General features: G+C 42.4%; 1 protein-coding gene across 2 annotated transcripts in view; it reads right to left on the bottom strand.

Moving 5' to 3' along the window:
• Positions 1-10951: 10951 nt before the first annotated feature.
• DCLK3 (doublecortin like kinase 3) overlaps positions 10952-27329 on the bottom strand; it is a 38421-nt gene continuing 22043 nt past the window's right edge. The window contains exons 3-5 of one of the 2 annotated variants that reach the window (XM_074945409.1): positions 19816-19948; positions 18727-18894; positions 10952-18123 (exon numbers count right to left, since the gene is read on the bottom strand). In XM_074945409.1, coding sequence (XP_074801510.1) covers positions 17927-18123; positions 18727-18894; positions 19816-19948 — 498 coding nt within the window. In that variant the 3' untranslated portion in view covers positions 10952-17926. Of the gene's footprint in view, positions 18124-18726; positions 18895-19815; positions 19949-27329 lie in introns of those variants that run through there. The other variant, XM_074945410.1, reaches the window with a different exon arrangement.

The raw sequence follows: 27329 nt of genomic DNA, 5'->3' as shown, positions 1-27329 counted from the left end.
ACGCACGTTGCCCAGAGTTAGTCTTTCGGAGGAGGATGCAATTAATGGTCCTGCACGCTTCCATCAACATGCATCCATTGGTCGACTTTCCCACTCCGAACTGGTTAGCGACTGATCGGTAGCAGTCTGAAGTAGCCAACTCCCACAGTGCATCACCACGTGCTTCTCCAGCAACAGGGCAGCTCTTATTCTCGTGTCCTTGCACCGCAGGGCTGGGGTGAGCTCATCACACCGTCCCATGAATGTGGCTTTCCTCATCCAAAAATTCTGCAGCCACTGCTCACCATCCCAGATGTGCATGATGATGTGATCCCACCACTCAGTGCTTGTTTCCTGAGCCCAAAAGCAGCGTTCCACTGTGGTCAGCACCTCCGTGAATGACAAGCTATCTCGGGTCGTAGCTACTACACATGGCAAGATAAATGTCGAACTCCTCTTGCCTTTGTAGTTTAAGGAATAACTCCACTGCCCCTTATGACGTGTTAGTCAGAGCGAGCAGCATACTGGTCAACAGTGCGGGATCCATTCCTGCAGACCAAAGAGGCAGAATGCACAGTACATAAACTGTTGAAAGATGGCGCCAAATGCAGATGGAAGCACAGGGATTGTTGGGATGCAAAACAATGCATCACGGGGCATTGGGACAGGACCCAGGATGCCTCGCGACCCCCTCTGCCTTCCCACAACTCTTAGTGGCAGAAGAGGAAGAGATGCTCTGTGGGATAGCTGCCCAGAGTGCTCTGCTCCAAATACCACTACAAGTGCTGCAAGTGTGAACACACTATTGTGCAGGCAGCTGACAGTGTAAACACACAACAGAGGTTTCCCTTCAGCGCTCTCCGAGTGGCGATGTAACTGCTGGCGATGTAACTCTGCCAGTGTAGCCATACCCTGAGTCACAGCTATATTGCAGCACTGCCTACAGGACCTACGTTGGGCTAGGTATTGTATAAACCCATTAAAGTCAATGGTCCCCTGCCCCAAAGAGCTCACATCTAAAATCCCAATCCTGCAACCAGATCTACACCCACAGAACCCTCTGGAATCCTACTGAAGACGTCCTGTGGATCTAATTGCAGGATCGGGCCTAACAGACAAAAACAAAGGGGAGGGGAGAAAGAAGGGTTAAAACATTCCAAGCCAGTCACCAGGGTGATGACTGATAGATGCACATCTTATTTACCACATTCTTAAAGAAATCTTAAATACAATTTTTTACTCCAAACTTTCTTTTTAAGTTTACATATTTACCCTTATCCCCACTCAATGTTTTATTTAACCCTGGCCTTATAGAGTGTTAAAGTTTTAAAACACTGTATATTTAACTCTTTTTCCTCCTTCTTTCAGTGACAATCAATCTTTACCTGCTTTAAAAGTATTTTTCATTTATTTTAACCTTGGGAACCATAGGTTGGCTGCAATGTTACTTCCCTTTTTCACTCTTTTCCCCCACAGGCTAGCTCTTCCCATTCTCCACCTGACCAGTTTTTAGTGTTAACACGCACCCTTCACTTTGCAATAGGGATCATTCCATTGATGGCATCAACATCCTGCACCTACCTGCTTCTCCCAGCATAGCAGGGAGGAAGAACTCCCTGGAGCTCCTGTTGCACCTATCTGGGAAATTGAGGGAAGGTGTGCCAGTCTCTGCTCCCTGCTGGTTTCTAGGGAGTGTAGCAGGTGAAAGAAGCTTGGAATACTCAGTTGCTACCCTGCCTTTGAGCTTCTCTTTTACTCCTCTCAAGGGGAAGGAGCATTTAAAGTTCATTGTGGGAGGAGGAAGTTATCATCATTCATTGTGGACATTACCGTAGTGGTTAGAGATACTAACTGAGACTGGGCCTCTGCAGTGCTAGCACTGTACATACACGCTGTCCCTGCCCCAACGTTTATCATCTCAATGGACCAGCCAGACTAAGGGTGGGAAGGAAAACAGAAGCACAGAGAATTGACTTAACTAGGGTCACACAGCAGGTCTGTAGCAGAGCCAGGAATAGAACTGCAGTCTCTTCCTCCTACAATGCTATCTTAGCTATTAGACCACACTACTCCTCTGAGGCCTTATGCTTCCTGCTCACTGTGACCAGGGACTCGTGCCTTCCTCTTCATTTGCAATTATTTCTGTGCTGCACTCAGGCTTCAGCTAGTGTTTCACAGTCATCCGTCTCCCTTGGGTACAATAAATAAAGAACTTGGTCCTGTAGGGTCTATCTGTGTGTTCTTGAGCTATCTGCTGCAGAAATACATTAAATAATTCAAAGTGAGCTAAGGGAGACATCCTTGTGGGAAATCATTTATCTAAGTATATGACTGTTTAATGGAAATCTTAACAGGGAAAAATGTGCATGTCTATTAAAAAAAAGAAGAACGTGTCTCTAACAGAAAACTCCCACTGGCTCTGCCTGGTTGACTGATAAGCAAAGACAACGAAAACTGTGCAGTGTTTAATATAAAACACAACTTTGGGATATTTCCTAGGAATTGAATGAGTCTGAAGGGGAATCCCAATCGGTGTATGAAAGGCTGCTCCGCTGAGTGGTGTGATCACGGTCGGAGAGGAAGACCTGGAAAAAAAATTCAAACAGAAGTCCTGTGGGGAGCCAGAAATCTCCCAGGAACCTGGTCCACCCTGTCCTTTAAACCCTTTTCCATCTCGGAAGCCAGAAAACTCACTCCTCCGCAGGCTCAGGGCCTCTTTTAGCTGGTAAGTTACCCTCAATGGAGCAAATCCAGAAACATAACCATTAAAGAGAAAAATCCAGAACATAACCATTAAAGAGAAAAAAGGCCACACAGAGATAATTTGGGAGCAAATTACCTACATTTAATTTCCTCAGAGAAACAATCACAGATCACTGGGACCAGCACATGCAGACTGACAATACAGTATAACCCTAGGTGAGCAGCATAGGGTCGTATGATGCTTTGGTATGTAATGCTGGATTCACAGATTGGTAGAAATATAACATCAGAGGTCAAATAGCCTCTTTAATTCTCTTTCTCTCTTCCTCATCTCCATTCTCATTTTCTTCCCTTAGGGCTTGTATCCTCTGTAAATGGAATAACTGGCAGGATGTGCAATCATAAGCGTAATATATTATGTGGATGTGTGATAAACACATGTATCACATACCAGTGCAGTTTATCACATGCCTCTCCAGTTTGTCACCTGGCTATCACCTTTACGTAAATACATTGCAATCTTTTAGCCAAGAGGAACATAATGTTAAGGTTCCAGAGAGAGGATCTTTTTCATTTATAACATTAACACTTGCTGAAAGAGCCTTAAATTAAAGAAATGATGTTTACTGGTGGTATGGGCTGACCCTTTGAATTATATGGATCTTTGACAGATCAGACATCAAGTTTCAGCCACAGTTATCAAGCGGGACTGAATCTGGGCATTTTCGCCTCAAAAGCCTCCACCATTTGAGCTAAAGGATAATGCCTTCACATATGAATTAAATTGCAGGCTGCATAGTTGCTGGGACCAGCCACTAGAGGGACATACACCTATACAGTGTATATTATATTCACATTCATGTCAGTATCTCGTTGCAATCTCATGTTTTCATTTCCAAAAACACTTCAAAAGCCCAATTTTACACCATGCAATTAAAAAGATAAACACATTCCATTTCAATGGTTACATCACTATTATTCCAACAGATGTTTTTTCCCAGCTGTCAACCACCACAGAGCCTGTCTTTACAAATTTTACCATGGTAGATGCAAAATGAGGAAGACCCTAAAGCAGGGGTAGGCAACCTATGGCACGCATGCCAAAGGCAGCACGTGAGCTGATTTTCAGTGGCACTCACTGCCCGGGTCCTGGCCACCAGTCCGGGGGACTCTGCATTTTAATTTAATTTTAAATGAAGTTTCTTAAACATTTTTAAAACCTTATTTACTTTACATACAACAATCGTTTAGTTCTATATTATAGATTTATAGAAAGAGACCTTCTAAAAATGTTAAAATGTATTACTGGCACGCGAAACCTTACTTTAGAGTGAATAAATGAAGACTCAGCACACCACTTCTGAAAGGTTGCCGACCCCTGCCCTAAAACTATCTATCTCATTTTAAAGTTCTTCTGAGAAGTTGATTGGTTTGTTTAAAAATCCTGTGTGCATTATTTATATGAGTATAAGAAATTAGTCATCTCTAAAGTGATATCTGTTTTAAAAACATGATACTATTACTTGTCTTTTTGTTGACATAAATTATATTAATGTCACAATATGTAAAGCAGTAATTTTCTTTTATGCTACCATGGCTTTCCTAATAGCAGTCCTTCCTAAACATATTCTTTCATTATGTCATATTTTCAAGATGCACTTGGCAATGTGAAACCTGTCAGATTGAATGTACAGCCCTATCTATTTTTAATGGCATGTTTACAGGTTCTAGCATGAAAAAACAGTTTACCTGTAGCAATAGAATGGATATCATGTGCTGCTCACTTTCAGTATGAATTTTCAAATCATAAACATGCCTTGCAATTTTCAGTACTTATGTCTCTGGAGAAGAAATTAGTAGTCTTCAGTTTGTAAGACGTCATTTACTATGTTTGTACACCTGCAAGCAATCGGAGTCCAATCTGGCTGGCATCTAAGTGCTATCATAGTATTAACACTGAATAAATAATAATGTTCATTTTTTTAAAAGACCTGACAACCAATTTCCCTGACTTTTTCCTGCACTATTAGACTAGGAGTCAGGGACCAGGCTTCAACTCCCAGCTCTACCACAGACTTGCTTTGGAATTTGGGCAAGTCACTTAATTTCTCTATGCCTCATTTTCCCAGTCTCTAGCATTAGAATTATCACACTTATTCACCTAAGAAAAGCACTCCTCAGATAACATTGCCATAAAAGCACTAATACCAGAGAGCATTATTCCCCAATACAGATGCCTCAAGCCACTTTTTAGAATGCCCCATGCTGCTTCACAGTGTGACGTAGGATAGGAGCGGCACAAAGAAAGGATCCATTCAGGTCAGACAATAAGCTTCAACCTGGAAATTGCATCTACCCTAACTCTGGTGATGTAACAGGAAACATACATTTGGGCACAAATGTCAATCCTGTTGAGTGGCTGATTCCATAATGCCCTGGAAAACTCCCATAATCCCACTGGTGCTTGCTTACCATCTGAGGAAGTAACCTGGACACCTGATTGCAGTGTAGCTCTAGCCATGTCAGACTCAGGATATTAGAGACACGGTGGATGAGGTAATCCATGGTCCAATAAAAGATTGTCATTTGTAATACTGTAGTGTACAGAATTCAGCTGACCATGGATCTCCACATCTCCCCAGATGGCCACCAGTGCCTGCATATGGTTAAGAGCTGTGGCAAAGCACAACACTACATACTTTGAGTGCTATCTACTGGCCCTTTAGCTATAAACTAATGATTTACATCTATAGAGAGCTCTCAGCCTCAAGCCAGCTGATAGTACACTTGTATGATGGCATTCTTCTGTGATACATAAACGTAAGCATCTATTTTTTTCTTATAATGTAGGCCCAAATGACCAGTACAGAATCCCTGGGCCTTCACTTTCAGACAGTGCACCCTCTCGCCATCCCTTTCCCTTGGTAACAGCTCTCTCTAGCTCTCCTTGCTACATGCAAGTGTAAAAGTATAATTAGCCAGGCCAAAAAAGAATGTGAAGACCAACTAGTAAAAGACATAAAAACTAACAGCAAAAAAAAAAAAAAAAAATTAAATCATCAGAAGCAGAAAGCCTGCCAGATAACCAGTGCGGCCACTAGATGATCAAGTGCTAAAGGAGCATTCACGGCAGAGAAGATCATTGCTACTCCTGGGGGAATTCTGCACTGAAAATTAAAAATTCTGCACACTATTTTAAAATTTTGCAAAATTCTGCATATTGTATTAGTCAAAATAACACAATATAATCATGCCAGTGTCAATTATATTGGTAATTTATTGTCCCCAAGTACGTCTATAACAATACAGAGAATAAAAAAGATTCAGGAAATGTTTTTTGACAAATAGGTTCCTTACTAGGCATATTAATATAGAACTTTGAGTAATAATTCATTTAAACTACAATACAGAAATGTATTTCCCCCACTCCTCAGAAGCAGTGCAAAGGCTTGGGGGAGTCAGGGTAACGGAGAAGCTGAGGGAGAGGGAAGCAATTACTAGGAAGAAGCATGGGAGTGAACCTGGAGGGTTAGCAGGGGAAGTATGAAACAGATTTTTTGCGGGGGAAGGGATTGTTAGGGAGTTGGGGAGCCTCACCCATGCAGACCCTGGCTGATCTCTAGCCTCTTTCATTCAGTCAGTCACATCTGCCCCAGTCCCCATGTGTGCCTGAACCTCCATTCTCCATTCAACCAAGCACATCTGTACATGTTGCCATGTGGCCTTGCACCTCCACTCTCCCCTGTCCCACATGTTCCCCTGTATTCTCACTCAGCCAGGCATAGCTGCCCCTGTCTCCATGTATCTGTGCACCCTCCTCCCCCTGTCCCTATGTATCCCTACACCCCCATTCTCCCCATGTGGCCCTGCACCCCTACTCCCATTCAGCCCCTGGCTCAATGCTATCACCCCACTAGCTCCTGTGCCCCCATCCCAATCTGTTCCCCCCACTAGCCCTTCTGAACCCCAGCCTGTGTGACCCCCCCCCAGCAGCCCTGTGTGCCCCACTCTGTTTATCCCCGCCCCTCCCATAGCCTGTGCCTCCTCACCTGTCCCTGCAGACAGGGGGCTGTGAGAAAAACAACCTCTCCCTCTCCGCTGGTGGCTGCTTCAGGCCGTGAGCCCACTGCCCTCTCTTCTGACACAACCTGGTGGGCGAAAGGTGTAATTACACTTCCCTTTGCCTCCCCATCAGAAGCAATTATGCTGGGGGGGAGGCCGAGCGAATCTGTGAGGAACATTAATGCTGTGCTTGTGCAGTGGTGCAGAATTCCCACAGGAATACACTGTGGAGAAGCTAAATGAATTCTCTGCATCAGTTTTCACTGATGAAGATGTAAAGGAGATTCCCGCACCTGAGCCGTTCTTTTTATGTGACAAATCTGAGGAACTGTCCCAGACTGAGTGTCAAGGTTCCTTCCTCTCTCTGAACTCTAGGTAGGGTACAGATGTGGGGACCTGCATGAAAGACCTCCAAAGCTTATTCTGACCAGCTTAGGTTAAAAACTTCCTCAAGGTACAAACTTTGCCTTGTCCTTGAACCCTATGCTGCCACCACCAAGCATGTTAAACAAAAGAACAGGGAAAGAGCCCACTTGGAGATGTCTTCCCCCCAAATATCCCCCCAAGCCCTACACCCCCTTTCCTGGGGAAGGCTTGATAAAAATCCTCACCAATTTGCATAGGTGAACACAGACCCAAACCCTTGGATCTTAAGAACAATGAAAAAGCAATCAGGTTCTTAAAAGAAGAATTTTAATTAAAGAAAAAGAATTTCCTCTGTAAAATCAGGATGGTAAATACCTTAAAGGGTAATCAGATTCAAAACATAGAGAATCCCTCTAGGCAAAACCTTAAGTTACAAAAAACACAAAAACAGGAATATACATTCCATTCAGCACAGCTTATTTACCAGCCATTTAAACAAACGAAAATCTAACGCATTTCTAGATAGATTGCTTACTAACTTTTTACAGGAGTTCTGAAGAGCATTCCTGATCTGATCCTGGCAAAAGCATCACACAGAGAGACAGACCCTTTGTTTCCTCCTCCCCCCCCCCCGCGCACCCGCCCCTGCCTTCCAGCTTTTAAAGTATCTTGTCTCCTCATTGGTCATTTTGGTCAGGTGCCAGTGAGGTTATCTTAGCTTCTTAATGTTTTACAGGTGAAGGGGTTTTGCCTCTGGCCAGAAGGGATTTTATAGTTCTGTATACAGAAAGGTGTTTACTCTTCCCTTAATATTTATGACACTGAGGTTTTGGAACAAACTGATAAATTAAGCAGTAATAAGTCTCCAGGACCAGATGGCATTCACCCAATAATACTGAAGGAACTCCAATATGAAATTGCAGAACTACTTAACTGTGGCATGTAACCTATTGCTTACATCGTCCTCTGTACCAGATGACTGCAGGATAGCGAATGTAACACCGATTTTTAAAAAAAGCTCCAGAGAAGATCCTGGCAATCACAGGCCCTTAACTCTAACATCAGTACCAGGCAAATTGGTTGAAACTATAGTAAAGAACAGAATTATCAGACATATAGACGAACACGATATGTTGGAGAAGAGTCAACATGACTTTTGTAAATGGGAAATCCTCACCAACCTATTATAATTCTTTGAGGGTGTCATCAAGCATGTGGACAAGGGTGATCCAGTTGGTATAATGAATTTGGACTTTCAGAAAGTCTTTGACAAGATCCAACACCAAAGGCTCTTAAAGTAAGCAAGCAGTCATGGAAGAGGAGGAAAAGTCCTCTATTAATCAGTATATGGTTAAAACATAGGAAACAAAGGGTAGGAATAAATGGTCTGTTTTCACTATGGAAAGTAGTAAATAGCAGGGTCCCCCCAAGGATATGAACCGGGACCAGTGCTGTTCAATATATTCATAAATGACATGGAAAAGGGGATAAATACTGAGGTGACCCAGTTTGTAGATGATAATAAAGTATTCAAGATAGTTAAGACTAGAGCAGACTGTGAAGAGTTACAAAGGAATTTCATAACACTGGGTGACCAGGCAACAAAATGGCAATTGAAATTCAATGTTGATAAATGCAAAGTAATGCATACTGGGAAACATAATCCAAACTATACATACAAAATGATGCGTTCTAAATTAGCTCTTACTACTCAAGAAAGAGATCTTGGCAGCATCGTGAATAGTTCTCTGAAAACATTTGCTCAGTGTGCAGCGGCAGTCAAAAAAGCTAACAGACTGTTCTGAACCATTAAGAAAGGGATAGATAATAAGACAGAAAATATCATAATGCCACTATATAAATCCATGGGTGTGCCCACACCTTGAATACTACGTGCAGTTCTGGTCACCCCATCTCTATCAAGATACACTAGAACTGGAAAAGGCACAGAGAAGGGCAACAAAAATGAGTAGGGGCATGGAACAGCTTCCATAGGAGAGATTAAAAGACTAGGACTGTTCATCTTAGAGAAGAGATGACTAAGGGGAGATATGATAGAGGACTATAAAATCATGAATGGTGAGGAGAAAGGGAGTAAGTGTTATTTAGCCCTTCACATAACACAAGAATCTGGGTCACCCATTCAAATTAATAGGCAGCAGGTTTAAAACAAACATAAGGAAGTACTTGAGTGATCCATCCTATCGTCCAGTCCCAGCTTCTGGCGGTCAGAGATTGAGGGACACCCAGAACATGAGGTTGCATTGAAGGTTCCTCTAAGGTGTGCGCCTGCGCGGCCACGCAGAAGGCCACCAAGAACTGTGCACTTAATGAGCAGAGCCGCGCAGGCGTTCACACTGCACTCAGGGGTGTGGCCACAGGTGGGCCTGGAAGATGAGGTGAGGTGAGGAATAGGGAGGAGGTGGGTGCAGTGGGGTGAGGTGGGGATGTTGATGGGGGAGGTTGGAGCATGCAGAGCTGCGGCAATTCCCCCAGCCCCAGGGCTGTGGCAGGGTGAGATGCCTCTCCCTCCCAACCCTGGAGCTGCTGTGGGGAGAAACACCTCTTCTCCAACCCCAGCCCCGGAGCTGCTGTGGAAGGGAGAGACGCCTTTCCCCCTGGCCCCAGCCCCGGAACTGCTGTGGCAGGGAGAGACGCTCTCCCCCAACCCCAGCCCTGGAGCTGCTGCAGTGGGAAGAGATGCTCTCCCCCAGCCCAGGTGCTGCTACAGGGAGAGAGGGCTGAGAGGAGTTCTCTATCCTCACTGCAGCCCTAGGGCAGCCTGCACCCCAAACCCCCACCCCAGAGCCCACACCCCCAGCCGGAGCCCTCACCCCCTGCACACCAACCCTGAGACCCCTCCCACACTCCAAATTCCTCAGCCCCAACCCCACCACACATCACCTTCATATTGGTTCACATAACAAAATTAATTTCGCACATGGATGGGAAAAATTAGAGGGAACATTGGTTACATCCTTGACCATTTTGGTTTAAACCACTGATGGGCCTATCCTCCAGAAACTTATTTCTTTTTTGAATCCAATTTTGGTTTTCATAACATCCCACGGCAATGAGTTCCATGGGTTGACTGTACATTGTGTGAAGTACTTCCTTTTGTTTGTTTCAAAACTTTGCCACCTCACCATGTACCCCTCTTTCCAGACATTTTTGAATATGTTGAACACCACTGGTTGCAGTACAGATCCTTGGCATGCAAACTCCTCAGCTGACCTAAAAGATGCCATCCTAAATGTTTAAGGAGTGTCATTGCATAAAACTAGGGTCAGCTATATAGCGGTGTGACCATTAAAAAAAAATTAGAAATCTCAGATTCATTCTCCTGCCTTCAGTGGTTTTGTGTGTAGAGCTTTGTTCATCATTTCCTGCATCCCTTCTAAAGTTCAGCATGGTATCTGGACGCTAGGTTCAGCACATTTTTGTTTAACAACCTTCCCACCCCTTTTCCATAAACTTGTGTTTTTTGTCTTTCTTAAGGGCTTGTTATTACATTTTAGTACCCTTGAGTATTGCCTGAGAGAGTTATGAAGCCATTTAAAATTAAATTCCAATGAAATCCTTACTTGGTTGAATCATTATTCAGACTTATTTACATGGTGGAGAGGTTTCAGTTTTATTTCTTTTTTTAGGACTCCCTCCAACCCCCAATTCTGTTGTCTGGGAGTGATGACCCAGACGGGAGAATATTAGGGTTGCTATGGTACATACTCAAAACCACTTTTCCACAGACACACGTAGAAATAACTGGGGAACAAACACTGGAAAGTTACATACAAGGAAACACATTTTTTATTTTACTCATTAAAGATTCGTTCTCCTCGTTTACAGCATTGATTTACTTCAAGAAAATAAAGACATCTTGGAAAAAGTAAAGAGTTTCTTCACATTTTCATCCCCTGTGCTTGCCTGTCTTCATGTTCTCCTTTTCTTTTGTTTAGCTGTTACTTCACAAGGGCCACAATTTTTAAAATAGGTGCAAGGTGCACACCAACAGAGTTACTGCATATCTGGTGAGTTTCTATATGTGCAACATGCATGCATGTGTTTTTTCAGGCTACCACTGCTTCTGTGTTTGAAAGTTGGCCCACAATGTATCCTACACTCATGAGTATGTAGACATTAGCATATCCTATTTGGTTCTGCTTCCAATATTGGCCAATATCAGATGATAGGGAAGACAATAAACAAAAACAACGAACCTGGCCAGTTCAGTGCCATACATAAAGTGGGTGCAAGGGTGGATTTTATCTGAGCCCAGCAGGTGATAAGCTTATGCTCTGTAGTTAATTAAAGTTGTCAACATCTCAACCCCTATATCTACAAACGTTTACGGTCACAAAATTATACCTTCCTTTTAACAATTCAGTAACAGAATTTGCTTGGTAATGGGCTGCTGTAATGAATTCCACAGACTGCTGATCCACTCTGTAATTACAAGTCTCTCTAGAAAAACTGTCTTCATTACTGAAACCTTTGAGATTAAATATTTTTCAGAAAGTTTTGTGCTGAAATCTTTCCAGAGACAGGCCTTCTGAAGGGACACCAACAATCGTATTCTAAGAGGCATCATTGCCTCACAGCAATAATAATAGGACCATCTTTCATTTAAGACATGACACTCCTCCAGCAATCAAACCTAGCATCCAGTACAGTACAGCTATCCACAAAGGACTTAGGAAATAGTTTGTAATAGATCCTAAATGTTTCTCCCAATCAATATAGTCTGGTTGAATTTTTCCATTGGGCGGATATTCCCACTACTTTACTGCAGAAGCCCTTTTATTTCTAAATTAAGCTGCACTGATCTAATTTAGTACTTAGAGATAACCTTAATGCTCCAGAAATTAGTTCTTTACTTACATCCCTATTTATCACAATCAGCCCTGACGGCAGCACACAATGTACTTTTTTTCCTGTTCTGAACCATTTCCTTTTTAATGATTAAAACTAACTTTCTGCACTATCCAAGCAATTTCTGAAGTGCCAGTGCAGGTTTTATTTGCATGTAAATAAAATCTCTGTTTTGTAATGCAAGGCTGACACAGTGAACCAGTAGACTGGATGTTACAAGAAATCACCCCTTCCCTTCCCAACGAATAGCATCCGGTTGTGACAATTTTAAAAGCATACTGCAGTAAAATATTGCCAGACTGGGACTTTATTAGCAACGGAGGAAACATAACTATATTCAGCTGTTAAGATCAAAGCATTAAGCCACAGTCGTAATTAGCCCTCTGTACACACCACTAAAATGCAATACTGCACTGTTATAAATTAGAGTGATTGCTATAAAAAGGCCACTATTTGATAACAGATACCACACAGCTATTCCTAGTTGAATAGTAGGGAAGCTGTGGTTTTGCAGGTATCATGTTACAGTAAATGTGGACACATGCTGATTTTAAATGGCAACCACTTTATCACAGGCATTCACTGGCTATAGAGAAAGCCTTTGACTTGTGTAACTTCTTAATATGTCATCAATATATTATATACATTTCTACTTATGCTGTTTCAGGTACAGGAGTACTGATGCTGAAGACCTGTAGGAAAACAGTACTTTTCAATGTCAGAACTGAAATATATATGAACGGCTGAAAAAATGAGTCCTTTTGAAGAAGGAGTTTCTGTAATAATTGTCAATCTTACTTATAATTGCTTGTTTCCTCAAGCAAAGTAAATACATTTTTAAATAAATAAATTAGAATTTTAAGAAATGAATATATGACATTTCAGTGAATTGCTAGGTACATGCGGTTTTAATGGAAATAGCTTCAGTTGTCATGCTTGCTTGCAGGAACAAAATGTTCAATGGACATGATTAGTTGTGGCACTGAAATAAGGACACTAATTTATGCCCCTATACTGAAAATATGTACATATCTGCTTTGCTTTACTACTGTGAGTAGCCTCCATTGAAATCAATGAAGTGATTGTAGTTTGAAGTTAGGCATGTGTGTGTTTGTATGACCAGGGCCTTAGAATGGGTCTTTCCCAGTGAAAATGAAGACACACATTACACCTGGACAGTGCCAGCATCAGACTTTTTAAACATATGTTTTCAAAACTGATAAAAAAAAATATTATTAGAAAACCCATACACTTACAGCCAGTACTTGTAATATAGTAAATTAGAAAACATGATATACAGTGTTCTCATGCTAAAGTTTATATCCCAATGTCAGTTGGAATAATGGTACAATTTCATCCTACCTGTAAATTGGTCTTATTATAGGACCAACAGTACTGATACAGATGCCAAAACATTGTCATGGCCCACACTCCTCTGAGAAGCCCATGACACAACCCTGTAGAATTCTACTGCTGGATTTGCGTAGGACAGAAAATTGACACCAAAAGAAGTTTCAGGAGAAATCTAGGAGGCAAGAGAAAGGAACTCTAGGAAGGAAGGATGTACACTGGTGGATTCATGCCTTTGAGAAGATCAATTTACAGACAGAATAAACTTGTCACATTCCCAGGCAGACTGCATCTATCAATCTGAATTCTGGACACTGGGGAAAGGCAAGCAGTAGGCAATTTTTCCTTCTCAGTGGAACCACCAGTCAGACCAGAGTTTGAGGGTGATTCTCCATAAGTCCTTACATTACCTTGCAACCAAGGCTACCTCAGCAGAGGGGTGGAAAACCTACCTCATAATGTCTGATGAAGGAGTATATCAAGGACCAGCTGGTAGCTTTCAAGGTTTCTGATTATGACTCTGTTCTGAGGCACCCATAAAGTAGCTATATAACAAATAGCACTCAGATGAGGAAAGATAACCCAGTGGTGAGGGCATTAGCCTAGGATTTAGGAAAGCTAGGTTCAAATCCCTGTTGTGCTGCAGACTTCCGGTGGGGCCTTGTAGAAACCAGTTAGGACTAGATTTTTAAAGTTATGTAGGTGCCTAACTCCCTTGATTTCAAGGAAGTTGGGTGCCTAAGCACGTTCCTGATAGGAACCTATCTGCATCTTTAGTCTCTCTGGGCCTCAGTTACCCATCTGTAAATACAGATAACAATACTTCCCTACCTCAGAAGGTTGTTGTGAGGATAAATACATTAAAGATTGTGAGATAATGAGATATTACAGTAATGGAGACATGTAAATATCTAAGGTAGATAAATTAGAGACTTAGGACCCAAGTAAGGCAATGCTATGTTTTTGTTCAGGTGGAAGTGGGACTTGCCCTCTGTGGACAAAAAGAGGAGGTGGTCTGGGGAAAACTTAATTAAGTAAGAATTTAATCAGAGGAAGACAAGGAAGAAAGAGAAATTTCACTCTCTCAGGAGGATGAAGAGGAAAAGTGAGAACAAGATCTCAATGCGGGCTTTAGTCTTCTATTGCTTTTGGCTATTTTCCTGTGTGGTTTGGGGTTTGCTTGTTTTTTGTTTGGTTGGTTTAGGTTTTTTTGCTTTGCTGAGGCAAAGAAACTGGCTCACGATGGGCCAAATCTAAGGGAAAGGTGACTCAATCTCAGGGAACCAAAGGAGGGAGAAGGGGTGATCGGAGGAGATTGCTGAATGGTGGGAGGGAAAGGTAAAAAAAAAAAAAAAAAAAAGACGACGACATGCAAGTGGGGAAAAGCTCCCTCCAATGAACATATCCATATAGAAGAACATTTGGGTTCTATGCACCATAAAGACTGGGTCTGGACTGGAAGGTCTTGGAATAGGAAGGGGAATGCTTTAGAAGAGATAGTATTAGATGGGGGGAGGGTTGCGAGCCCTCAAGACTGAGGGGCTTTCAGAGATTGCCTGCCTTTGCTAGCTTTCTTTGCTAGCTGAATCCTCCTCCACTTGTTAAATGTCAGCATGAGCAGGGGATCCTTGGTGGTACTGGGCAAGCGAAACATTCTGGCCCCCTGCAGAGTCATTGCTTCAAGCTCTTGGATTAGACCACTCTAGGCCTCTGAATCCACAGAACTGGCGAGTGTAGAGCTGCAGAGACTGGGCCCTGGAAGCAAGGGAAGAAAAGAAAAGAAGAGAAAAGAAGAGAATAGCTAAAAGGGAAGGGAAAGGACAAGGTGAAATCCCCGAGGAGCACCAAGATGCTTCCTAAACATCTCAATTGAGGCAGACGATTGGAATCCATGGCCGAGCGTCTCCTTTTGTCCTGTGCAAGACCAATGGTAAAACTCTTCAGTGCTTCCTTCACAGTGTTGTGTATTAGCATTCCCTTCCATAACTGCATAGTCCAGAGCCAGGACTGAAGGAGACCTTGCAATGACATTAGGCAGTATAGGCTGTGTTTAGTCAGTCTGGTATCTAGAGAGCCAGAGAGAATGACAAGAACCTGTCCTTGTAGCAGCAGAAATAAGAATCTCTTTTATATTAATCACTAGTGCGTCCTGCCTCTTCAGTACCATAAAGCTGTTACACACAATTTCTTAAAGGTGATCAGACAACCCGATAGTCTGAAATCCAGACTGGCAGATTCACTGCACCTAAAAATGTCACTTCAAGCTTATTCTTATATTAAAATATCAAGTAAATTAAGAGAATTGCAATATTTGATATTGCAAGTTAGAAGTTGTGTTTTCCAATAGCTTCCTGTCAAAGAATTAATAAGTTTACAGAGGGAAAATTATTACTCACACACAATTACCACACAAGGCCTCCGGAATACCGGGGCTCTTTATGGGCCTGACTCAGGAAGGCACTTACACACATGCTTAAACCCATCCGTGTTCAGGAAAGCACTTGAGCCCGTGCTTTACTTCTTTCCCAAAAAGAGATGCTTTCCTTAATCAGAGCCTAGACACAAATGTACAGCATATCAATTAAATATAATTACTGGCATAGTTTAAAGGTCTGAGAGTTCTGATTAGTAGTTGAATTCCACAGCAACTTTTAATTCAGTAAGTATTAAACATAAGCCAGTTCAACTTGATCATAAGTACTGAAGGTGCAATTCTTCTCTCTGGCCACTTACCAGATCTCAACTCTGACATCTTGCTGCAGAATGCTTTGTTAGAATGGACACGTGATGCAACACCTTTCATTTTCCTGGCAGTCCAATCAGTTTAAACTTTCAGCTTAAAAAAATATTCTAGTCCTTATGGTTACTAAAATATCCTTCTGATTAATAAACAATACAACATTGTTTTACTGTATCTACAGACACAAATACTGAAACAATAGCTCTGAGTGTGCCCCCTTCATCTCAATGAGCTATTAACTCAAAGCTAATATCAATAAACATTTTAAATGTCAATATTGTTAACTGTGAGCTGTTGGACAATTTTACTAGAAACAGACAACAAATGTGCTTGTTGATTTTGGTTGGATAACAAATAACTCAGGAATACAAAAGATATATTAGGTCAGACTCATTCCCTGGACCAGATTTTTCCTGACAGAATTTTTTTTTCCACTTTGTCCAGTCCAGTTTTAAATAACTCACGAAATGAAGATTTTTCCACTTCCCTTGGGAGACTTTCCCATAGAATAATAGCAACTATTTTCCTGAGTTTAGTTTTTATTTAATTTCATCCCATTATTCATACTTATAGACTAGCCGAGTAAAACACCAGGGAAGGGGGGCATAAGCCACCAGGGGAAGGTGGCAAGAGGAAGGAGGGCAGCAACAGACACCAGAAGAGTCAAAAGACGATTAAGCAGCCACCACATTGAGAGAAGGAAAAAGATCAGGGAAGGGGCTAAGGAGAATTTAAAAGAGTCCCACAACTTTTTCCCCCTCTTGAAGCACATGAGAATACTGGAATCCACCAGCGTGGATCTGAGAGGAGAAATCTGATCTTGAAAAAATACTGAGTAACTGTTCTCCACACTCCACCTCATAAAAGAGAGCCAGAGTTCCCACAGAAATTGCTCATGTTCCTGGACTTTTTGTTCCCAGAGAAGGAAAAAAGAGACTCCTCAGCAGCATATAGCAAAATGTTACAACAGTCTTGCAAAGCTGCCATGAAAAATTACCAGCCATGACATCCTTCCTCTCTCTCAAGAGCCAATGTAGAAACATAGGAATTGCATACCATAACAGACCAATGGTCCACTCTACTTCTCTGTCTCTGAGAATGACCAAGGAACGATGTTTCCTAATACCTAATACAATAAAATAGCTAATTGGGTAACTAATTTTGTAAGACTGCAAGGATTTTTATTCCCTCATACATACTTAGGTGTTCACATGATAAGACAAATCACAGAGGTTTGAGTTGACCTTATAATATAGCATCCCACTGCTGAAAGAAGAGGGGTTCAAATTTTTCTCTACCTGGATCAACTCACCACTATTTATACTGAATACAAGTAGCTTGCATCATATTTAATGTAACCTATAGCTAAAGGATATATTCCTTTATATTTTGTTTACTTATCATTTCTGTCACTAGCAGTAACTGGTATAAAGGCTCGGTCTAGAAGTTAAGTGCAGGGTGTGTACATACATATACATATTACCATAACAAGGTGCCATAAACACAAAACTTTTGGCAGCTTCCATACAAAATGAGTACAGAAAACACTCTGTAATCATTACTGATGTTAACTGCAAAAGCAAATACTTTTAATCTATAAAAGAGAAACAGTTTGTAACATAAAGGCCCAGTTCAGTGTTTTAAAAAAGGACACCTGTAGACCTATCCAGTGCCCACTGAAGTCAGTGGAAAGACTCAGTCACTTCAGTGGGAGCTGGACCAGGCCCTGGAAATCCAGTACTTCCCCAGATTCTCAAAATCTAAAAAAGGTCAGGTAACAACAACAACAAGCTATGGGCCCAATTCATTTAGGAAAGGAAAAAACAAAGAGGACTAAATTAACAAGAAAGGGTTTCATGTATTGTCATCTACAACTCCCTTCCTGCGCTGGCTCCGAAAGTGGCGCTCGATATTTATTGTCACTTCCCTCTGCAGGTTTCTGCTGTTGGTTTTTCCAGCTGTTCTGATCCAGGGATGCTGAAGAACTTGTTGAGCCGTGTAACGCTTTAGAGGATCTATCACCAACAGCCTGGTTATCAGATCTTTCGCTGCTATTTCATGCCAAAAAAAAATAGGAGAAGGGGGAAAAAAGTACAGTGTGATTATGTGGATGGCCTGATGTCCAGTTACAACCAAAGAAAACATTATCTTCATTTTCTTACCACTTTTGTCATAACAATATGTATGACTATCACTGAGTCAGTGCAGTGACTGGAATCAGAATTTAATGCCATGAGGTGACATATCCCTAATATGACTTTTGGCATCACCACTGTCCCCCAGGAGAAGCCAGGTTTTCAAAAGAGATACTGCAGACAGATAAAGTACTAAACTGGATAAGGAATCCCATTGACTTCAATGGGGCCATGGTGTCACCCTTGGACATTATCCTTGTGTGTCTTTTTGCACAGACCTTCAGACTCTAACATCACCAAATGTACTGCTTTGATGCCTTATTTGTGGACACATTTATAGCCAAACTGCAGAAAAACCCCTTGATCTTCAGAAAGGGAAGTATATTCAATTTAAATGTATCAGATCTGATTTTCATACACACAGCTGTTGATATGAACTGAGGACTAAAGTCATGTTTTAAAAAATACTGCGACAGAGTCCGTAAGATCCTGAAGTAGGTTATAAGTAATGAATCTTACCACCCGAAATACTGTCCCAGTATGGTGAAAGGAATTCATAATGACCCAGCTGTATGATTTGAAACAGTTCTTCCTGATCTCGCTCCTGACTTCGGAAAGGAGGGAAGCCACACAGCAGAATATAGAGTATCACACCAGTAGCCCACATATCTACTTCCAGTCCATAGCCTAGGGAAAAGAAAGGAAAATACCATTTTTCATACCACAGGTTAAATGCCTCTTACCAAAAAGACCTTTTAGAGACGAAATTCATACTTGCAAGGAACTGCCGGCTTCATATAACATTCTTTAAGAAACACAGCTTTGCCCGCTGTTCAGAAAGTCAATTTACTGATCAAGAGTGGTGAACGGAAGAAGAAGTGACCAAGGCACCGCTTGATAAACTGTGTACTACACTACACTATCCTTTTATAATAATAGTCCTTCCATAGCATCTTTCCTCTTCAAACAGTGTCAGTGTCACGAGTGTCATTTATAGCTTAAATGAAAAAATGCAGCATACATTTAAAAAATACCCTTGTAAACTAGTTCTTTTTAGATTCACATTCCCTTCCACAAGCAGTAAACTGATCCCAAGTTTCCTTTGTAATTCTGTATGACTAGAGATGCGTGAGTCTGCTCTACAAAACAAGAACCATAAAAGGCACACTCATGCCCTGAGCCAAATTGAACCCCAAACCTTTTCCAGGTTTGAATCTATTTGGATAAGAAACTCCTCAAATCTTCCTTCTCTCTCTTGATCTTCCAATATGTTGGGTTGTTGCTTAGTGTGACCATTCAGGTTCACTGCCTTCTCTTGCACTGATGGGACTGTAAGGTTGTAGGGGCTTCGACCATGGGGCAGAAGAAAACAGGAATCTTCAGTGAGTAACACCAAAACAATTCTTCTTTCTTTATATAATTTTAACAAACATAATCTATGCTAGTTTGATTCTTGTCAACTGAGAAGAATATACATTTTAGTATTAATACATTAATAATAGAAAGGTTAGTGAGGTTTCTTTAGTGACAAGCAATGCACAGAAATATTTTATGAATAGAAAAGGCAGAGTAATTGTTTGATTTTTTAAAAACAGATATTATATTCACCCTTCTCAGCAAGTATTTCAGGGGCAACATATGTTGGTGTTCCACACACAGTAAATATGGGTTTTGTAACCTTCTTTGCAAGGCCAAAATCTGCTAGTTTCAACGTAGTAGATTTATCTGCATTATGCTGAACCTGCACCAAAACAAAACCAAAACCAAAACAGATCTTTAATCCAATGGTGTTTGAGGGACAGAAGCAAATGAACAAATTAAATTCAGGATGGGGATAAACAGAGAGGATAAAATCTTTAGCCCAACAGTAACAAATTCAAGTTAGCCAAAATGAAGTAAAATCAACATACCAATAAACAAGAGCAGTCTGTACATTCAGAAAGTCAAAAAGACAATGAACATTTTCAGAAGAAAAGGCTATAAATGAAAAAGAAAACTCACTCTTCTATAAATTGTGTTACTCAGCAATTTCCAAGGAAAAAACAAGTGGTGTGGCAGGTATGAATAAAGACGAAATTGTTCTTGTTTCAGACAGAGATTTCAATGTTAATTTACCCACCATCACCACCTTTGGAAACTAAATGCTTCACAAAGAAAAAAAGCTGTGGGGTTCTTTCACACTCGTAACACTTCTGGTCACATCAATGTTGCACAGGTATTTCAGATAAGATATCAACTTTGTCTTAGCACTGCAAACTGATTCCCCTCAACTTGATTCATTTATATGGCACTATTAAGGGTTTTCAAAACCCTAAAATTTGCACATTATTCTGCCCAAATCTGTACTCTACATCCTGTTATGCAAATGGATATTGGTGAGGTTGAACACAGGAATAATATAGAAAGGATAGAAGAGAAGGACCCTGATTCTGGAGCGTTCTTCTCATCGCTATAGATCATTGGCAGATTACATCTCTGATACCCCTCTGGAAAATATTCAAAATGTATCTTCCATTCTAGTGTTGTTAGTACAGATATTTAATATTAATTTTTTTAAAAACCATAATTAAAGAAACATTACATTTGAGAAACCAAAGTACTAGAAAGTCCAGCAACAGAAAAATGCTATTGAGTATATAAATATTCTTAATATTAGTACTTAGTATTCATATTAAATTTTTAAAAGAAAACTAATCATGTCTTTGCTTTGAAAGAGAAAGTGTTAGCCTCTATCAAAATAGGAAACAAAGAAATGTGACTAACTTTTCTGCAAAAAATCCAGCAAAATCCAGAGAAATCTGGACTTCACAGGTTTTAAAGGGATAAGTTAGAATGTGAGATGCCAAGCACACCTCACACCCTGTAATCACAGCTCGAGATAGCCAAAAATTCAAGATGGTCCTTGTAACAAAACAACTGAGGGAACAGATGGGATGAGGTCGGCTATCCCATATGCACTACCCAGTCAAAGTACATTTGTATTCATTGCAAAAATTATAAACATAGCAATGCTCCCGGAATCCATTAAAGCAAAACTTTTTTTAAAAAAAGACATGTTCAATTCAAAAAAGAAAATAAGGTCTGTATTAATAATATAGTTAAGAAAAAATCCATACTACTCTTTAGTAATGCACACCCAAACCTGCTGGGGTTTTTTAAGAATTAGTCAACTTCCCTGATGACATTTTGTATTCTAATTTCTCAGCAGCACAGCTGACAAAATGCAAAAAACATTATTATTTATACAAAGGTAGCAACCACAGTTTTCTAGAGCATTGTCTATACATAGAGCAGTGGTGGGCAACCTGCGGCCCGCATCCGCTGGTGGGCCGCCAGACTGTTTGTTTACATTTTCACGGCTGCCCGCAGCTCCCAGGGGCTGCAGTTCGCCATTCCTGGCCAATGGGAGCTGCAGGAAGCGGCACGAGCCTAGCCACCACTTCCTGCAGCTCCCGTTGGCCAGGAACAGTGAACCGCAGCCACTGGGAGCTGCGGGCAGCCACACAAATGTAAACAAACGGTCTGGCAGCCCACCAGCAGATTACCCTGATGGGCGGAAGGTTGCCCACCACTGACATAGAGGGAAACTCAGTCCAGGTTACCTAACAGAGCTCACACTCGAAGAATACAAGCAACAAATCAAGATGGATACAAGGATACAATTGAAGTACATAAAGTCTTTATGTACACTGTGTATGTATGTATGTGTCACCTGTATCTGGATATCTATGTATACCTATGTACATATACACAGAACATTTTGCAAATATTTAATAAATGCATATCAAATATACCCAACTACCACTCAAACCCTGCAAATTATCTTATTAAGAAATAAATAAAAGTGAAATTCTCACATCCTCATTTACAAACTTGGGGACATTGGCCCCAGTCCTGCAATGAGTTCCATGCAGGCAGACTGCCGCTCCTGTGCAGAACCCCGCTCAACTCAATGAGAAGTGCATGGGTACCACCCATGCTGAATGCGATATTGTATTTTCTCTTTTCTCAACCAATCTTCAACTCTACTCTCTCATTACAACACAAGGTGGCGATGGTGCACCACCTGTTATTTCAGAACACCACCAATTTGTTTTCCTTTCACATAGCAGCGAAATAAGTAGGAATACTAAACATCTTTGACATACTTTATGGCTGTGTAACAAACACACCTTTCAAAGAAAGTGCTGTAAATTGTTGAGCTGCTTGGAGGCCCCAACCACATAGTGATATACTAGCTCATTGTGCCTGGAAACAATTTAAAAGCCAGCCAGGTGGGGTGGCTACCATTGCTCCACACAGTCCTTTTATCCCTGTCCTTATCTCTCTTTCTCTGCTATAGAGCCTTTCATCAGGCAGCAGAAAAGCAGGTAGACTTCCCCTACACAAATGTTTATGCACTCCGGTAGAATAAATTACTTGTCAATCTCTTTTTCCTTCTGAGGTCAAAGTATATTTAGTGATGTGACAGAGATCCACAGCTCCACAGCCTACTTGAGCTGAAAACCGACTGCCTCTCCCAAACCGACAGCGTATGTTCCACGGAACAGAGTACAATCTTGCCAACAAAACAAGGTGGTTAGTGCTGCCACCATCATAGTTAGGGGTTTCTAATGCATCCATCACTGTGCACCCATATTCTTTCTATTATCAAGCCACTATTTGACTTGGAAGGAACATTGCAGCAGCGGATCCTCTTTTCCCCCTCTCCATTACCCTGATCACAGCTACTCCTGCTCCTTTTCTCTGGCCATGTCTACACTATGAAGCTGAGCCATGTTTAACAGGAGGTGTCAAATACTGCTCCTCCTACACCCGTTCAACTGGAATTAAACAGGTGTCTTGTTTTTGTGGGACAGAGTCAACCACACTCAACATCCGTGGTAGTGAAGTTTGCTTGCTCAACATCGAAGTTTAGCTCAGCTGACTGAGTTAGTTGCTCAGAGAGAGACAGAGCAGCTGCATTCACCTGTTGTTGAGCATATTTGGTTTCTGTAGTGCAGCCACAGCCCTTACGCCTCCCAGTTCTGCTGCACTGAGTGTGGAAGGAGCTGGCAGACAGAGGAGTAAAAAAAACAAAAACAATGAGAGCAAATGACTGCTGTAAAAATTGCCACTGGTAGGTGGAGGGCAACACTAAATGGGGAAAAAAATAGTTTTCCTCATCATAGAATCATAGAAGATTAGAGGTGGAAGAGACCTCGGGAGGTCATCTAGTCCAACCCCCTGCTCAAAACAGGACCAACACCAACTAAGTCATCCCAGCCAGGACTTTGTCAAGCCAGGCCTTAAAAACCTCTAAGGATGGAGATTCCACCCCCTCCCTAGGTAACCCATTCCAGTGCTTCACCACGCTCCTAGTGAAATAGTTTTTCCTAATATCCAACCTAGACCTCCCCCACTGCAACTTGCAACCATTGCTCCTTGATCTGTCATCTGCCACCACTGAGAACAGTCTAGCTCCATCCTCTTTGGAACCCCCTTCAGATAGTTGAAGGCTGCTATCAAATCCCCCCTCACTCTTCTCTTCTGCAGACTAAATAAACCCAGTTCCCTCAGCCTCTCCTCATAAGTCATGTGCCCCAGCCCCCTAATCATTTTCGTTGCCCTCCGGTGGATTCTCTCTAATTTGTCCATATCCTTTCTGTAGTGGCGGGCCCAAAACTAGATGCAATACTCCAGATGTGGCCTCACCAGTGCCGAATAGAGGGGAATAATCACTTCCCTCCATGTGCTGGCAATGCTCCTACTAATGCAGCCCAATATGCCGTTAGCCTTCTTGGCAATAAGGGCACACTGTTGACTCATATCCAGCTTCTCGTCCACTGTAATCCCCAGGTCCTTTTCTGCAGAACTGCCGCTTAGCCAGTCAGTCCCCAAACTATAGCAGTGCATGGGATTCTTCTGTTCTAAGTGTCCTTGTTAAACCTCATCAGATTTCTTTTGGCCCAATCCTCCAATTTGTCTAGGTCACTCTGGATCCTATCCCTACCCTCCAGCGTATCTACCTCTCCCCCAAGCTTAGTGTCATCCACAAATTTGCTGAGGGTACAATCCATCCCATCATCCAGATCATTAATGAAGATGTTGAACAAAAACGGACCCAGGACCGACCCCTGGGGCACTCCGCTTGGTACCGGCTGCCAACTAGACATTGAGCCGTTGATCACTACCCGTTGAGCCCGACGATCTAGTGAGCTTTCTATCCATCTTATAGTCCATTCATCCAATCCATACTTTTTCAACTTGCTGGCAAAAATACCGTGGGAGATCTTATCAAAAGCTTTGCTAAAGTATATCACGTCCACCGCTTTCCCCATATCCACAGAACCAGTTATCTCATCATAGAAGGCAATCAGGTTGGTCAGGCATGACTTGCCCTTGGTGAATCCGTGTTGACTCTTCCTGATCACCTTCCTCTCCTCCAAGTGCTTCAAAATGGTTTCCTTGAGGACCTGCTCCATGGTTTTTCCGGGGACTGAGGTGAGGCTGACCGGTCTGTATTTCCCCAGATTCTCCTTCTTCCCTTTTTAAAAGATGGACACTATATTTGCCTTTTTTCCAATCATCCAGGATCTCCCCAGAGCACCACAAGTTTTCAAAGATAATGGCCAATCGCTCTGCAATCGCATCAGCGAAGTCCCTCAGCACCCTCGGATGCATTGTATCCGGCCCCATGGACCTGTGCATGTCCAGCTTTTCTAAATAGTTCTTAACCTGTTCTTTCACCACTGAGGGCTGCTCACCTCCTCCCCATACTGTGCTGCCCAGTGCAGCAGTCTGGAAGCTGACCTTGTCTGTGAAGGCTGAGGCAAAAAAAGTGTTGAGTACTTCAGCTTTTTCCACATCATCAGTCACTAGGTTGCCTCCCCCATTCAGTAAGGGTCCCACACTTTCCCTGACCTTCTTCTTGTTGCTCACGTGCCTGTAGAAACCCTTCTTGTTACTATTCACATCCCTTGCTAGTTGCAACTCCAATTGCGCTTTGGCCTTCCTGATTACACCCCTGCATGCTCAAACAATATTTTTATACTCCTCCCTAGTCATCTGTCCAAGTTTCCACTTCTTGTAGGCTTCTTTTGTGTGTTTAAGCTCACTGAAGATTTCCCTGTTAAGCCAAGCTGGTCACCTGCCATATTTGATATTCTTTCTGTACATTGGGATGGTTTGTTCCTGTGCCCTCAATAAGGCTTCTTTAAAATACTGCCAGGTGTCCTGGATGCCTTTCCCCTTCATATTAGCCTCCCAGGGGATCCTGCCCATCCCTGAGGGAATCAAAGTCTGCTTTTCTGAGGTCTAGAGATTCTGCTGCTCTCCTTTCTTCCTTTTGTCAGGATCCTGAACTCTACCATTTCATGGTCACTGCTGCCCAGGTTGCCACCCACTTCTACTTCCCCTACAAATTATTCCCTGTTTGCAAGCAGCAGGTCAAGAGGAGCACGGTCCCTAGTTGGTTCCTCCAGCACTTGCACCAGGAAGTTGTTCCCAACACTCTACAAAAACTTCCTGGATTGTCCATGCACTGCTGTACTGCTCTCCCAGCAGATGTCAGGGTGATTGAAGTCCCCCATGAGAACCAGGGCCTGTGATCTGGAAACTTCTGTTAGTGGTCCAAAGAAAGCCTCATCTAGAAAGAAGAAAGCCTCCTGGTCTGGTGGTCTATAGCAGATGCCCACCACGACATCACCCTTGTTGCTCTCGCCTCTAAACTTAACCCGAAGACTCTCAAAAGGCTTCTCCAGCTTCACACTGGAGCTCTGAGCAATCATACTGCTCTCTTACGTACAGTGCAACTCCTCCACCTTTTCTCCCCCAGCCTGTCCTTCCTGAACAATTTATACCCATCCATGAAAGTGATCCAGTCCCGTGAGTTACCCCACCAAGTCTCTGTTATTCTAATCACATCATAGTTCCTTGACTGTACCAGGACTTCCAATTCTTCCTGTTTGTTTCCCAGGCTTCTTGAGTTCGTGTACAGGCACCTAAAATAACTAGCCGATTGCCCTACTTTCTCAGCATGAATCAGGAGGCCTCCCCTCTTGCACCCTCCTCCTTGAGATTCCTCCCGGTATCTCACTTCCCCACTTACCTCAGGGCTTAGGTCTCCATCTCCCAGCAAACCTAGTTTAAAGCCCTCCTCACCAGGTTAGCAAGCCTGCCTGTGAAGATGCTCTTCCCTCTCTTCCTTAGCTGGATCCCATCTCTTCCTAGCAATCCTTCTTCCTGGAACAACATCCCATGGTCAAAGAATCTCTGACACCACCTGTGCAACCATACATTTACTTCCACAATTCGATGGTCCCTACTTGGGCTTTTTCCTTCAACCAGGAGGATAGACGAAAACACGACTTACACCTCAAACTCCTTTATCCTTCTTCTCAGAGCCACATACTCTGCAGTGACCTGCTCAAGGTCATTCGTGGCAGTATCATTCGTGCCCACATGGAGAAGTAGGCAGGGGTAGCAGTCCGAGGGCATGATCAGTCTCGGCAAAAAGGCACTCCGTCACATCCTGAATTCTAGCTCCAAGCAAACAGCACACTTCTCAGGTTTCCTAGTCTGGACAGCAGATGGATGACTCTGTCCCTCCGCTTGGGAGTGGTGGTCATGGAACCCCCATCCCTAAGACAATGCATCCCATTCCAGTCGATGGGGTCTCCCCTTCTGATCCCTTCCCTCAGATGACTCTTCCAAACCATTCTCCGTCATAGTACCTGTGCAGACAGCCTGAAAACAGTTTCTTACCTCTATCTCACTGGGGGTACATGGGTTCTCCTCTTTCTTCTTCTGGAGGTCACATGCTGCCAATTTTCTTCCCCGGGCTACATTGCCTTCTCTGATTCTTCAGCATGCTGTGCCTGCAGTACCAAAACACTGATTTCTATCCAGAAAGTCTTCATTTTCTCTGCAACGTAGGGTTGATACTTGGGTCTCTCGTCCTTTAATCTTCTCTACCAATATGGAGACCAGCTTGCACTTTGTACAGATGAAGTAACTTCTATCCTCTGGGAGAAAGACAAACATGACACATCCTGTGCAGGTTCCAACAGCTGATCGCTCATTATCCATATTGTCTTCCTTCTAAGAGCCTCTTCAGATATCATATTTACTGCTCATAGAAG

This window comes from Natator depressus, chromosome 2 (genome assembly GCF_965152275.1).
Source record: "Natator depressus isolate rNatDep1 chromosome 2, rNatDep2.hap1, whole genome shotgun sequence".
In the NCBI taxonomy this organism is placed as follows: Eukaryota; Metazoa; Chordata; order Testudines; family Cheloniidae; genus Natator; species Natator depressus.
The sequence above is the reverse complement of the archived record's forward strand: the minus strand, read 5'-3'. Positions and strand labels throughout refer to the sequence as shown.